Genomic DNA, 13,941 nt, shown 5'->3' on the forward strand with positions numbered 1-13,941 from the left:
GGGCCGAGCCCCTGCCTGCGCCGGGGCTGCTGGTGGCTATGGGTTAAGGTCGCCGAAACGCTTGTCCTCCTCCTGGCGGCGTTCGTAATCGGCGCTTTAACTGATCATGAGCCTGCAGTGTGCCCAGGCAGCCAAGGCGGCCACCACCATCCTGGCCTGTATCAGCACCAGTGTGGCAGCAGGGCCAGGGGAGTGATCATCCCCCTGTGCTGGGCACTGGTGAGGCTGCACCTCAAATCCTGTGTTCAGCTCTGGGACCCTCACTGCAAGAGAGACATTGAGGTGCTGGAGCGGGGCCAGAGAAGGGCAATGGAGCTGGTGCAGGGCCTGGAGCACAAGTGTGATGAGGAAGGGCTGAGGGACCTGGGGAGTTTAGTGTGGAGAAGAGGAGGCTCAGGGGGGACCTTATCGCTCTCTACAACTGCCTGACAGGAGGTTGTAGCAAGGTGGGGGTCAGTCTCTTCTCCCAAGTAACAAGCAATAGAACAAGAGGCAATGGGCTCAAGCTGCACGAGGTTTAGATTGGATATTAGAAAAAATGTCTTCACAGAGAGAGTAGTCAGGCACTGGAACAGGCTGTCCAGGGCAGTGGTGGAGTCACTGTCCATGGAAGTGTTCAAAAACCATGTGGATGAGGCCCTCAGTGACATGGTTTAGTGGTAGTGCTGGGGTAAAGACCTGATGATCTTAAAGGTCTTCAAACCTAGCTGGTTCTATGATTCTATCTACCCTAGTCCTGTGGGAAGTAAAAGGCAGAGGTCTGGCTTACAGTGAAGCTGTGTGAGGTCCAGTTCGGGATTAGTAGGGAATCACTTCAGGCTCTATCTGGAGCAAGTGTGGTCTTTCTTGTTGCATATCCATTATCTGAGGAAGCTAAGATTTGTTTGTGGCCAAGACTGTGGTAGTTACAGGATTATTTGTGACTCATGTAAATTTCCGTATGGTTTTATGTAAAGAGCTTTTTAGGCATAGGTTAGAAATCTAAGTTTGCTTAGTTCATTTTTTTTTTCATTGTGTATCTAAATTTATGTTAAACAAGGGTTTTTTTAACTGTTTCTGTTCGTTGTTTTTTTTTCCATACTGTAGATGTCCAAGTCTTCAACAGCATCAAAAATGTCATCCCAGCAGGAAATACTGAGCGATGGGCGCTTCAGCTGTGTTACCAGGGATCCCAGGTTTTGGGAGATGCCTGACAAAGAGCGTAAAATCAAGATTGACAGGCGATTCCGAGCGATGTTTCATGATAAGAAGTTTAAGCTGAAGTATACTGTGGATAAAAGAGGTCGTCCTGTTAACTATACTTCCACAGAGAACCTGAGGAAATTTTATGCCCTGTCAGAATCTGACTCTGATCTTTCAGAAAGTGATGGTAAAGAATGTGCTAAAAAGAAAATAAAGAAAAAAAAACCTAAACGTCAAGGAGAAGCAGATTCTGCAGAGCTACTTGCTGATGGTCAAATAGGCAAACAAGGGGTGGACCAAGAATGTGAAGCAGAGACAAAGCTAAATAATCTTAAAAGTGAAAGACAAAAAAAGGCATCTAAATTAAACTTGAAAGAAGACTCTGAGAAAACTGCAACAGAAATTGAGCTTTCTCAGGGAAACAAGGGCCTTTCACACAAAGGGGAAAATAAGCAGGGAAATGCATCAGGAGGAAGATCAATTTCAATTCAAAACAAGCAAAATTCTTCACAGTCTAGTGGTACTAAATCAGTTAAAGCTCTCCAGAAGGACCATTCTGTAGGAGGAAAAAGACAAGGATCAGGTTAGTTGTTCAAATGACAAGTAGAATTAATCTATGTTTACTTGAGTGTTGTTGCCTTTGTTTTATCCATGGAAGAACTTCTGCAAGATCAGTCATAAAATAGCTGGCTGACTCAGATTCAGTGGTTCTGGAGAATTAGAGTTGGTTAGCTCTTTGTCGGTGCTGACTCTTCAGTAAGGTTGTGAACATCCATGTCCTTTTAATTGCTGGAGCTGAAATTGTTGGTTAGTTAGAAAAGCAAAATGTATAGTAGCATATAGATTGCTGTATTTATCAAACTGAATAGCAAATATAAGATCAGATACAATGAAGGCTTAAGCATATCGAGGCTTGATGTCTGAAGGCATAGCGATAGCAACATCAAGCCATTAATATAAAAAGATATTAGCAAGAACAGGTAACTTAAAGAAAAACTTCCTTCTTATTACTTGTGCATTCATATAGCCTGTGTTATTGAAATAAAATTTCTGCCTGTTGATTCTATACATTTAAATAGAATAACAAAATAGTATTTCATTAGAGTTTGTGATGGATAATACAATTGTGGGCCTAAAGAGTCATTAGATCAGACAAGCTGAAGAGGTGATACTGATTGTTTATGTTGTTGGCACTTCCCTGATGTAATTTGTTGCTGCATCTTTACACATTTCAGGGGTTTTGTAAATCTTTGTGGTAAAAAAAAAAAAAGAGGTTATTTTTTTTCCTCCTTGTAAAGGATTGTATGTAATTCCAACGTAAAAATAGATGTCTCGTTTTCTTTCAGTGACTGCATACACAGACACCTGCAATCAAAGTGACATTAGTAAAAGACAGTTAGAGGAAGATATTTCTGCAAGTGATGGTTTTGAGTGTGCAGAATCAGAAGAAGAGGAGCCAGAAGATGATGAGGAAACAGGGGAAGAGGACGAGCCAGAAGATGATGGAGAAACAGGCGAGGAAGAGGAGCCAGAAGATGATGGGGAGACAGGGGAAGAAGATAGTCATTCAGAAGATGATGAAGAAAGTGATAGTGGGCCTGATCTAGCTAGAGGCATAGGGAACATTGAAACGAGCTCGGAGGATGATGAGGATTTAAATGACCTCTTTCCAAAGGAGCCAGAGATAGAACATTCGTGGCGTGAGCTAGATAAAGATGCCCTTCGTGGAGATGAGGTAACAATACTTTGCACATGACAAGTTGCTACGTGACAAGCTCAGAAATGTATGCTGTTAGGAGTTACAAACATCAGAAATGTACGCTGCATTTCGACCTTCACCTAGGAAACCATGAAAGTGTTTTTCATAAAGATTTTTTAGCCTTTCAGTTATAGAATGCAAGTAATGGTGAAATTGGCTGAGAATGGGACTTGCAAATTTCATTGGTGTCGCCCCTCACCTCTAAGCAAAGGCTATCTGTAGGTGAAAGAACAAACAGAATTGAGCTTTTTGGAAATCCCAGGGTTTAAATAGTACTGATTTTTGTTCAATATGATTTTTTTAACTTTTCTTTTTCATATTTGATTTTTAAACTCGTGCTTTAAGAAGTTAAGGGTTCATTAGACAGCGAAGTAGGACTTTAAAACTGAGCACAATCAGTGCACAAGAAATCACAATGCTCTAGTGCTGTTATGATACTGTGATCCTAGTTGCTGTTGTGACTAACCATATGATAACAACTAAGTTCTAAGTGCTGATGTTGTATCTGCACTCCTAAATCTGTGATTGGTGCAGTCCATTCTTCAGTGCTTTGCTATTTATGTGCTTTTTGTTTGCTCTGGTGATTGCTGCTTCTAGTTTTTGCTTAAGTGATACAAAGTCTTGAGGAAAAAGTTTCTTTTCCTTTTTCAGCAAAATTTATTGCTGACTTTGATTTTTACCAAGGATAGCTGCTAGAGAATTATGTATTCCCCACAGCAGTCAGGAATTAAACCTATGAACTTTATGTCCTTTTTTTTCCCCTCTCTGTTCAGATTACAAGTCGATTGGCAGTTTGTAATATGGATTGGGATAGGTTGAAGGCTAAGGATTTGCTGGCTCTATTTAATTCTTTCACGCCCAAAGGAGGAACAGTATTTTCTGTTAAGGTAAGACCTGATTTCTAAAAGGAGTACTGGCTTTTACTGTTTTAAAAAAGAAAAAGACAACAAAATAAGAACAAAGTAAGACAGTTCTGTGAAGAACCAAATGAGATATTAACATGATAAATCAGAAATTATGTTGAAATTTAACTTGCTGTGTAATAAAAGTGCTGCTTTTTAGTAACAGGCATGTATTTGGTAGAGCTAGAGCCCGAAGCTGTTAACCTCTCCTATTTCTGAGGTTGCCTTTGAGGCTAACAGTGAAAGTCTGGTAGGAGGAGACTACATTTCCTTGGCTAGTTTAATTTTTAGCAGTCTTTATGGTAGATAACCCAGCCTTAAATCTGGATATTTCTAAATGCTTCCGAGCCCCTTTTATCATTGCACTTCTTGTTTCTCACCACTTTTGAGTTACTAATAAATTGCTTGAATTCGGATCAGTTAGGTTGTATTTTTCCATTTTTAGTGTCTGCCTCCACCTTTCTGAGAAATGTTAGTCAAACACCCCTTTCTAAAAAGGGCCACAGTGAAATGAATGACATTAGGGCTCCTGTTCTTCATCTGTCCCAAAATACTCACATTCCTAATAGGCAGTTTGTTTATTCTGGTGTCTTTTTCATAATTTAAAGCTAAGATGGTATTGAAGTTTATGGAACTGAACCCTTTACTGATTATAGATTAAAAACACGACGTGTAAAAGGCTTGGTGAGATATTTTTTCTTAGTGTACATTATGCTGCTACAGTTAAAACTTTACTTTTGTGTTGTCGTATTTGTAGATTTATCCTTCGGAGTTTGGAAAAGAGAGATTGAAAGAGGAAGAGCAAAAAGGACCTGTGGAACTGTTTGATCTTCCAGAGAATACCACAGAGAATGATGGGTATTAACTTTATCTTCAATTGAGAGATACAATGTGTGTAATTCTCAATGAAAATCCCAATGAAATTCAGTTTCCAAAAGTTTGTACATGGACATCTCCTGTGGACACCTTAATTTTATAACTTTTTTCAAGGGGTGTTTTATAACTGGTCCTGGCTCATTATCAGTGCATTAAATAAATGCATTATGATCAGACTTGAGAAGATTTGCTTGTTGATAAGCGAGGTCAACATTTTGATTATGTAGCCCATTGGAGTAATAAATGGCACAAATGCGTGTAGAACTTAATGTAGTATTTCTCCTCTACAAATTGCCACTCATGCAGTGAGCTCCCTTTGCTTACTGTCAGAAATTTTATCTGTGTAATCTACAAGGATCTTAGTTTAGGCCAAGAATTCCCAGATTGAGATTTCTTGAATGCCCCCAGCAGCAGCTCTGGCTTACTAGGCTACGCTCGTCAGGCCTACCATTGTCCAGGCTTCTTCAGGCATGTCTTCTTGTTTTTCCTTTTATTCTGCTTGAAGGTCTTGCCTGTATGGAACTTGAGAGGTTTTGCTTTTATATTTTTTTCCCAGATTTTCCAGATGTTTGGAAATTTTGTATAATACACCCTGTGGACTGCCCTATATTTGTAAAATCTGGATGCTTCTAAAATAAGTGCAGATCCCTCTTGAAGAAAGCCTCTAATGCATCAGGGAGATGTATGATGAACTTGCAGTGAATTCTGAAGTCAGCTTCACTGTGTGCATCACGGTGCATCCTGAAGTGTTAGGTTTACTGCTCAGTTGGCTCTAAAGCATCTGGAATACAACAAACAGAAATACAGAGATACCTGTGCATGTATCATTCAAATTCACAGGACAGGATCTCAGGCCTGCGATCATCCTCCTGCCATCCTTCCTCAGTCCTTCATCCACTCCTCAGTCCCTTTTCTGCTTTGCTTAACTCTTGCTGTCATCTTGTGTGACACCAACACCTGTGCTACCCAAGTTAGCATCCCAACTCCTTTCCTTACCCATACTGCTTTCTTACTTACTACTCCTGCACTGCCTCTCTGTAGCATGAGGATCTGCAGCCCTGTCCATATAGATTCTCAGCTTCTCTTATTGTTCTAAATGTATACCCTTACTTACATATGAACACCCTTTTTATCAGCCTTGTTAAGAGACAAGATAATTGCAAACAACTTGATAGGAACTATTAAACATTACCTTAAATGCTTATGGAGGTGCTACTCTATGCCCTGCACAGGGACCCTAACCTGTGGGGAGCAGAGTCAGATACACAAAGTGTACGTTTAATAACACTGAGTGAATTAGTCTTTTTGCTTTAGTGAACTCAAGAGTAAACTGATTAGATACTGGTGAAACTTCATGCTGTTTAACATCTAGTCTTATTATAAGATTAGGAGAGTGTTTGAACGGTGCGTATTTTTAATGAGTTGAATTAAAATATTTTCCAAATGAAAAGCTAAAGCCAGCTTGATTGATTGTGGTATTTTCTGCTTTTACAGGCTTTACAGGGAAAAACTGCGGGAATATCAATTTAAGCGACTGAAATACTTCTATGCAGTGGTAGAATGTGATTCTCCTGAAACAGCCAATAAAATTTATGAGGAATGTGATGGACTGGAGTTTGAAAGTAGCTGTTCTTTTATAGATCTGAGGTAACTCCAGCAACGACTTCTTACATGTTGGGTTGGGAGAATTAAAGCCAATTTAAAATAATTCTGAGTAAATGATGTTGTCTTTACTCTGTAACCAAAATGATATGTAAATCAATTGGGCATCCAGTTAGTTGTTAAGTTTGTCTTTGATTCGTTTGGGTTTTTTTTTTAACTTCTTCCTGAGCATTTTTACTGGAATACAGAAAGTTTGAGAGGATCTCTGCATAGAGAGATTATTCTCAGAGAAGTCAGGTAAAATGTTCCGGTTGCATCTTCCACCTTTTGGTACAATTAAGTAAAGTGGTAGAATTTAGGAAACAAAGCAACATATACTGGTTCTGGTTGGGTTTCCCCCTACACTCGTTTTCTTTCCCCAAGGGTCCAGAAGTGTTTTTTTTCAGGGTTGCTCACCACAGAGCAAAATATTGCTGCTGTTGTCATGAAGCTGCAATAGATTAACATGCTAGCCCCTGTGAATGAGCTGGAAGCTCTAGTATTTCAAAAGTCACGTTTGGGAAGGAAAGAATTTTAATTTATGTTTGTGCTTTGTTGTTAGTATTTCCTTTTGCACAATAAAGACTTCTAGTCTGAGCAGAAGGGAGGTTACTAAATCATAGTAAGTTTTCACAGAAGCTGGCTTTGTCTGCTGGAGCCTGTGTTACGGGCATGTTTGGAAGTCTGAGATAAGGTTTTTTTCTTCCAGTAACTTTCTAGAGGAACTTAATTAATTTCATAGAATCATAGAACAGTTAGGGTTGGAAAGGACCTTAAGATCATCTAGTTCCAACTCCCCTGCCATGAGCAGGGACACCACACACTAAACTATGTCGCCCAAGGCTCTGTCCAGTCTGGCCTTAAGCATGTAACTTTTCAAGCTTCTAAACAGAGAGAATGGTTTCCAACAGACATGGCTGTTTAGGAAAAGCGTTGGAGAAATCTTATCTTGTACGTTGTTACATTTTAATGTTGAGTAGCATTCATCACATTTGCAATGATGTAAAAAATACAAGGGCCCAAGTACTTTGTCATGTAGTGTACAAAGGATTGGTGTTACTTCTGTTGTTACCCATCACGTGTAAAAAAAGATTTGGGTCTTTTTAACCTGTTTTTTTTCCTGCTAATTGTAATGTTAAAGATATACCAGTTCCTAAAATGTTTTGATATCTTTTTAATTTATCTGTTTCCAAATCCTATTTTCTTCATTTTTTTAATTTGGAATTTTTAATATTAAGCTTCCTGAAAAGGTGGTTCTTAAACAAAACCACCCCAGAACCCACCCCTGACCCTGCTAATACCATGCTGAATGTTGTTTAGTTTACTTCTCCAACATGGTGGTGTTACACATCGAAAACCTGTGGAATAGCTGTGCAGAAGCCAACCAGTTAATCTTACATGTGTGGAGTATTTGTCCGTTTCTTATGTTTCTTTTTCAGGCTTTACCGGCTTTTCCTGTTAGCAAATTCTTTTGTGCTGATGTACCATACTCATGAAAAGCTTAGACTGTTTGTACTATGACATTTCTCAGTGTATTTGAATAATAACATGTTTTATTTGCCTTTAAGATTTATTCCGGATAACGTTACATTTGATGATAAGCCAAAAGATGAAGCCTCAGAAGTGAACGTAGCTATGTATAAACCAAAGTACTTCACATCTGCTGCTATGGGAACATCAAAGGTATCTTTACAATGGTTTTGTAATGTTGTTCTAATTTGTTTAGTTTTATTGTCAGCTTATAAATAAGTCATGGGGAAAAGATTCCTGATTATCTTCACAATTTCAAAATAAGGACATCAAACATGAAAAGATGTAAGCGTGTTACAGAGCCTCAAGTTGCAACTCCATAAATAAGCTCGAGTTTTGGATTTTAAAAGAGATTCAGCTTCTTTGTTACAAATTAAATACTGTACTTTGACCTCATTATACCTCTGTTACAAGTTGCACATGGAATTACTTTGTTATTCACAGTTAAATCTTCTAATTTGCTATTTGTGGCAACAAGAGCCTTTTTGGTGGTAGTGGCAGGCTTAAACAGTTGCCTCCCCTCTTTGTTGCTATTCATTCCGGCTCTCTTATGTGACAGCCAAAACTTCCATGTGGCCATGAAGTGAACCGGATTGGAGACGTGATTAGTTGAGAAATAAGTAGTTTCTGCTGGATCACTTTTCAGCCAGATCTGTTTGACCTCCTGGTTGAGGGTGCAGTTGCGCAAACGCTTTTGTTGTCCCCACTGCAATCCGTGCGTAATTCCAGGAATGAGTTGCTGCTGGCAGAGGAAAAGAGTTGATGCTGCATCAACACCAGTATCTGCTGCCACAGAGGAGGTTTGGCTTACAAACACTGTGTGTTTTGTGACCTGTTGTTACAGAACCCTTCAGTGCATGCGGAGACTTCATTCTTTTATGTAGTTAAAACTCCTTGAAACTCAATGGTAGCACAAATTCTAAAAAGGTGTAATCAAATTTATTTTAGTACATTGTTGTTATTTAGTACATTGTTTTAAAGAACATCAGTAACAGGTTTGCATTGCTTCTTAAATGGAAAGCATCAGATAATTTTCCCTAAAAAGACAGAGTTACAATGTTTTAGTGTTTCAGCCTCTACAAGTGGCATTTTTATTTTCAAGGTAGATATCACATGGGATGAGACAGATCATGAACGAGTAACGTCACTTAGCAGAACTTTTAACAAAGAGGAACTTCTTGACATGGATTTTCAAGCTTATTTGGCCTCATCTAGTGAAGAGGAGGAGGAAGAGCAGCAAGGTACTTACTTTGATAAATGTTGTCCACAAATCATTAGCTGCAGTGTTTGGAACACGAGTTCTGTAAATATCTAATTTCCTATCTTTAGAAAAGGCTTTGAATGTTGTTGACTTTCATAGGGACAATATTATGCTCATTGTATAAAAGCTGTGGTCAGGTTCTGCTACGAAAACAACCTACCTTTCTTCCAGAGCTAAACATCTCTGAAACTGCCATAGACTTCCTTTCTCTGTGTGTGACTTAAAGGTGGAGGTAAATTGCTAGTGAGCACATTGGTGGTTTCCCACCCCCTTTTTCAATTAGGAAATGAATGAATTGATGACAGAACATCAACAGATTGACAGATGCTGAACATTTTTGACAATACTTGTGAGTTAGACATGTTAATGTGAAAGCTGTAGAGTTCTTTAAATTTAGTGGAACCTGACATTCCTTTTCATTTCCTTTTTTGAATGTTCGAGTTAAATACACTTTTCCAGTGTTCTTTATACATGGTAAGAAAACACACATACAAGGTTTTAAAATGGTATCTTTAAAGCCGCAGTTGAGATTCATTATAAGTAATAATCACTAGTATGACCCCAAAGTTACTACATTCTTTTCAAAGACTAAGTATGTTAGTTGAGTATGGAGTTACTTACTGCAAGTTTACTAGATTTGTTAATGAGAGTTTCGCTTCAGTATTATAACCTTAGCTTTGGAAAAGCTCTCTGGCTTTCATTTTTTTTGTACTGCAAAATCTCTTTACCTGATGCAGTGAATGTGTGATTAAACCAATCTTAATGATTATAATTGGAGTGATTCAAGTAGCATCAATTATGGCGTATTTTCTTTATTGCTGACATGATAGATCTGTTAAAGAAAAGCTGCTTTTCATCATACATTTGGATGAATTATGTAGAGAATGTAGTAGCTATACTTTTCATTCAGTGCTGAATGAAGACCTGCTGCCTTTCATTGAAGTCTGAGTAACACTTGTCAAAAATTGCCAAATGGTAGGGATTAGCAGTTAATCCTAATGCTTGATCCCCTGAATAGCTGCTTTCTGAATAGGAGCTTGCACCTCTGAGTGTAAAATCATTTTCTTCCCCCTTTTTTTTTCACCTTCTACCCCTCTTTCTTTTCTTCAGGCTGCCTTATAATTTCTTTGTCAAATTCAGCAATATCTACTTTAATCTCTTCATTATTAATGAAAAAATTATTTTCAGTAGAACTGGAGGAGCTTCCTTTTCAAAGGACAAGTCCTGGTTTGAAATGTGGAGTGGTTAATGACTAAATGAATTAGGTACAATGCTCACTACAGAAATCTATTTATAGATTAATATACTGTTTTGTCCTCTTCATGGTCCCCTATACATATTAAAGTCTCTGCAGGGCAAGGAGATACTGCAGAGCAACGAGATACTGCACAAGCTGCCCAAAGACTGTGCTTGTTGGAACAGCCTAGACAGGGTGTTGAATGTGCTTCAGAACTTTAGAAGGTCCTGAGGGAGCTGTAAATGTACAGAGCTTCTCGACTCCAGCAGTATCTCTTCTTGGGTAACCAGGGGAATGTGAATGGCAGTGGAGAAAAGCTGTGCTACAGGCCTTTTGGTATTCCTAAGATACAGGTCTTAAATAGGAAGGGGAGATGTAAGCAGCAGAAGATATTTAAGGGAACTTTAGAGTGTAGTAGTGACATCTTTCAAATGCTTTTGACTCACGTACTTAAGAATATAAAGAGAATGTCACCTAACTTGATTAGGTGCGTAAATCTTCTCTGTATGGTGCACCAACATGTAAATCCCTGAATTACCTTGCTCGTTTTTACTCTAAAATTCAGTCTGCTCTTAATTAATGATATGTATAACCAAAATTACAAGCTAAAGAAAATTTCACTGAGCTTTAATCAGGTCTTTCAAACAGATGTTAAAATTGATTTATACTGCAGTAAAGCAGCTAGCTGCAGTCAAAGGTGAGTTTGGAGCATGCAAAGAACATTGCAGATTTTTCTGGTTATAAAGTTGGGAAATCTTCTGGCAGCAAACTCAGTTTGGCAATATCTTGGCAAGGTTAATGTCCGTTTGCTTCTTATCTTACATAAATACACACTTATCAACTGCTCCACGAGCTTTAGTTTCTCTAGTAATGCTTAGTGAAGTATTTAAATGGGAGCAGTAGATCCAGAGGAAAGTATTTCCAACTTCTATTATGTACAAGGCTACCACCAAGTTAAAGAATAGCATCTGTAGTAGGGTGGCGATGAAAGCAAATGTCTCGAAGTGAGCAACACTTGAGAAATCTTAAGAAGTAAACTCACATTGCTGGGAAGGAAAAGAAACTGACCTTAAGTAATCTTACCACACTAATAAATCTTAAACCTGGACATGTCTAGATTCTACTGGTTCTGAAAAGTAAGTTATTCATAGAGGAATTATGTTCCTCTAATGTCCTCATTATGTTCATGTCTTGAACGCGTTCCTGACCTTTTTATCCCTTCAGTTATGTGATACAAACCAGGATTCCATCTGACAGCGTTCCATCCAGCAGAATTACGTGGCACAAATGGGAAAAATCAGTGTCAGCTGCTTGAATGGAAATGTAGGAGTGTGATAAGATGCAAAAAAATGTCCTGGACTTTTATTCACAATTTTTTTAATTTATTAAAATGTTTTATTTATAAACAGGTTTTTGCTGGCCCATTCTAATCTTTTTTAATGGAATTTTTTAACTTAAAATATGCACAGCATGCATGTTAGTGTTACCATTATAGAGCTGCTGTTCTGTAATGTCAAGTATTTCAGTGATCTGGTGTGTTGTGGTTCCTGGCACAAAGTATCCTTTATTATTGCATCTGGATTTTCTGTTACTATTTGTTCAAGTTAGGAAGCATTCGTGGTGTGCATCAAGTCCATAAATACTATTTTGACCATAAGCACCAGTGACTTAGTGTATGGCATTTTAAATGATGCTTCAAATTAAGCATTCTAGGGTTTATGCCTAAGATTTTGTTCTCATTTTGTTTGGGTTATTTTAATCTTTGCAGAGCACCATCTTTCCTGCTGTTCTGTTTTGCACACCAGACAGAATACCTGCATAGACCATATGACAAAATACTTCTATCAGTGTATTTGTAATTAGTTGTTCCTGATGGTATATTCGTAGAATATCCTAAGTTGGAAGGACCCATAAGGATCATAGAGTCCAAGTTCTGACTCTGCACGTGGAAACCTAAAAGTTAAACCATATATCTAAGGGTTGTTCAGGCACTTGTTGAACACTGTCAGGCTTGTAGGGAACTCTGTGTAGAGCCCTGCCTCCCTGAAAAATATCTTGCAAAAAGATGTCTTCTGTGATATGCTTTGAATAAGCTTATTTAGATTACCTACCCCGAAGTTTGAACCCATCACCCCTTGTCCTGTCACTGCAGTCCCTGATGAAGAGTCCCTCTCCGGCATCCTCGTAGCCCCCTTCAGACACTGGAAGCTGCTCTGAGGTCTCCACGCGGCTTCTCTTCTCCAGGCTGAACAGCCCCCACTTTCTCAGCCTGTCTTCATAGGGGAGGTGCTCCAGTCCTCTTATCATCCTCGTGGCCTCCTCTGGACTTGCTCCAACAGCTCCATGTCCTTTTTATGTTGAGGACCCCAGACCTGGACACGATACTCCAAGTGAGGTCTCACAAGAGCAGAGTAGAGGGGCAGGATCGCCTCCTCTGATGGGCTGGTCATGCTCCTTTTGATGCAGCCCAGGATAGGGTTGGCTTTCTGGGCTTTTTGTGTGTTTTGTAGAAAAAGTCTTTGAAGAAGCTACTGGCAGGAAGCATTGCTGCCTTAATATCCATCAGAAAGTGGTTCCTTGTGTTGTACAATGCAGCGTGATGGTTGAAAGCTAGTGACAAGGTTATTTGAACTCTGAACAACCTTTGACAATGTATTCAGCTCACTTTCCTTTCTTACAGCTGTTCTCAAGTGTTCTTTATTTGCTTACAGAATGAAAAGGCTCTTAAGGGTTTATTTGAAGGTGATGTTGAACGTTTGTTTTAAAACTAAGAAATGCATGTTTTATCTAAATGGGAAAGTACGACAATATACATCATCACTTAAATTTCTCCCATCAAAACTAGCAAAACCAGTGATAAATGCAAATTGGTAGCCCCTTACTTAACCATTTTCAAGAGAGCATTTGACTAAGGATTATTTCATTTCCCATCCCCTATAGCTTTACTTTTAATTTCACATGGCTCTAGGAAGATAAAACAACAAAATGGCTTATTTTTCTTCTTGGTCTTCAAAGCAGCATGCCACTGTGTATGTGCCTTAGTTGTGTTCCCTAAACATTAACTTCAGTTGATCCCTTTCATGAGACTGGCTGTGATAGCTTAACTCTCAATTTCTAGATGGTGACGTAGCTCATGAAATGGAAGATGACAAACCCAGGAAAAGCCAAAAAGATGATGAAGAGCAAATTGCCAAGTACAGACAACTTTTGCAAAGTATCCAAGAAAAAGAGAAAAAACAGGAAGAAAAGGATATAGGAATGGAGGTTAAATGGGTTCCAGGTAAGGTTTATTTTTTTCTTTTACTAGCTTGGAGGATATGCAGTGTTGGCCTGTTAACAGGGATATATTGTAAGGTGTTGGATTTATAGTAGTAGAAACTGACCTTTTTTTTGCCATAAATTTAAATCCAGATGGATTACAATGAGGGAAATAGAAGAAATAACATGACTCAACTCAGTTCCTCAGCAGTAAGCTGCTCTTTGTAGTTTATTTTTTGCCAGGTTTTTTAGTGAGCATTCATCACTTCATAGATTTTCTTGAACAGCATTTGTG

General features: G+C 38.7%; 1 protein-coding gene across 1 annotated transcript; it reads left to right on the forward strand.

The window, feature by feature from the left end:
* Nucleotides 1-1,086: 1,086 nt before the first annotated feature.
* Nucleotides 1,087-13,668, forward strand: ESF1 (ESF1, nucleolar pre-rRNA processing protein, homolog (S. cerevisiae); the record flags this gene model as incomplete). Its single annotated transcript, XM_010021453.1, has 8 exons — nt 1,087-1,765; nt 2,529-2,917; nt 3,715-3,828; nt 4,601-4,701; nt 6,214-6,366; nt 7,929-8,043; nt 8,993-9,131; nt 13,507-13,668. Coding segments are annotated over exons 1-8 (1,852 nt in total), but the record flags the coding sequence as incomplete, so codon positions are not given.
* Nucleotides 13,669-13,941: the final 273 nt, after the last annotated feature.

Source organism: Nestor notabilis, unplaced genomic scaffold, assembly GCF_000696875.1.
Source record: "Nestor notabilis isolate BGI_N333 unplaced genomic scaffold, ASM69687v1 scaffold15849, whole genome shotgun sequence".
Taxonomy (NCBI): domain Eukaryota; kingdom Metazoa; phylum Chordata; class Aves; order Psittaciformes; family Psittacidae; genus Nestor; species Nestor notabilis.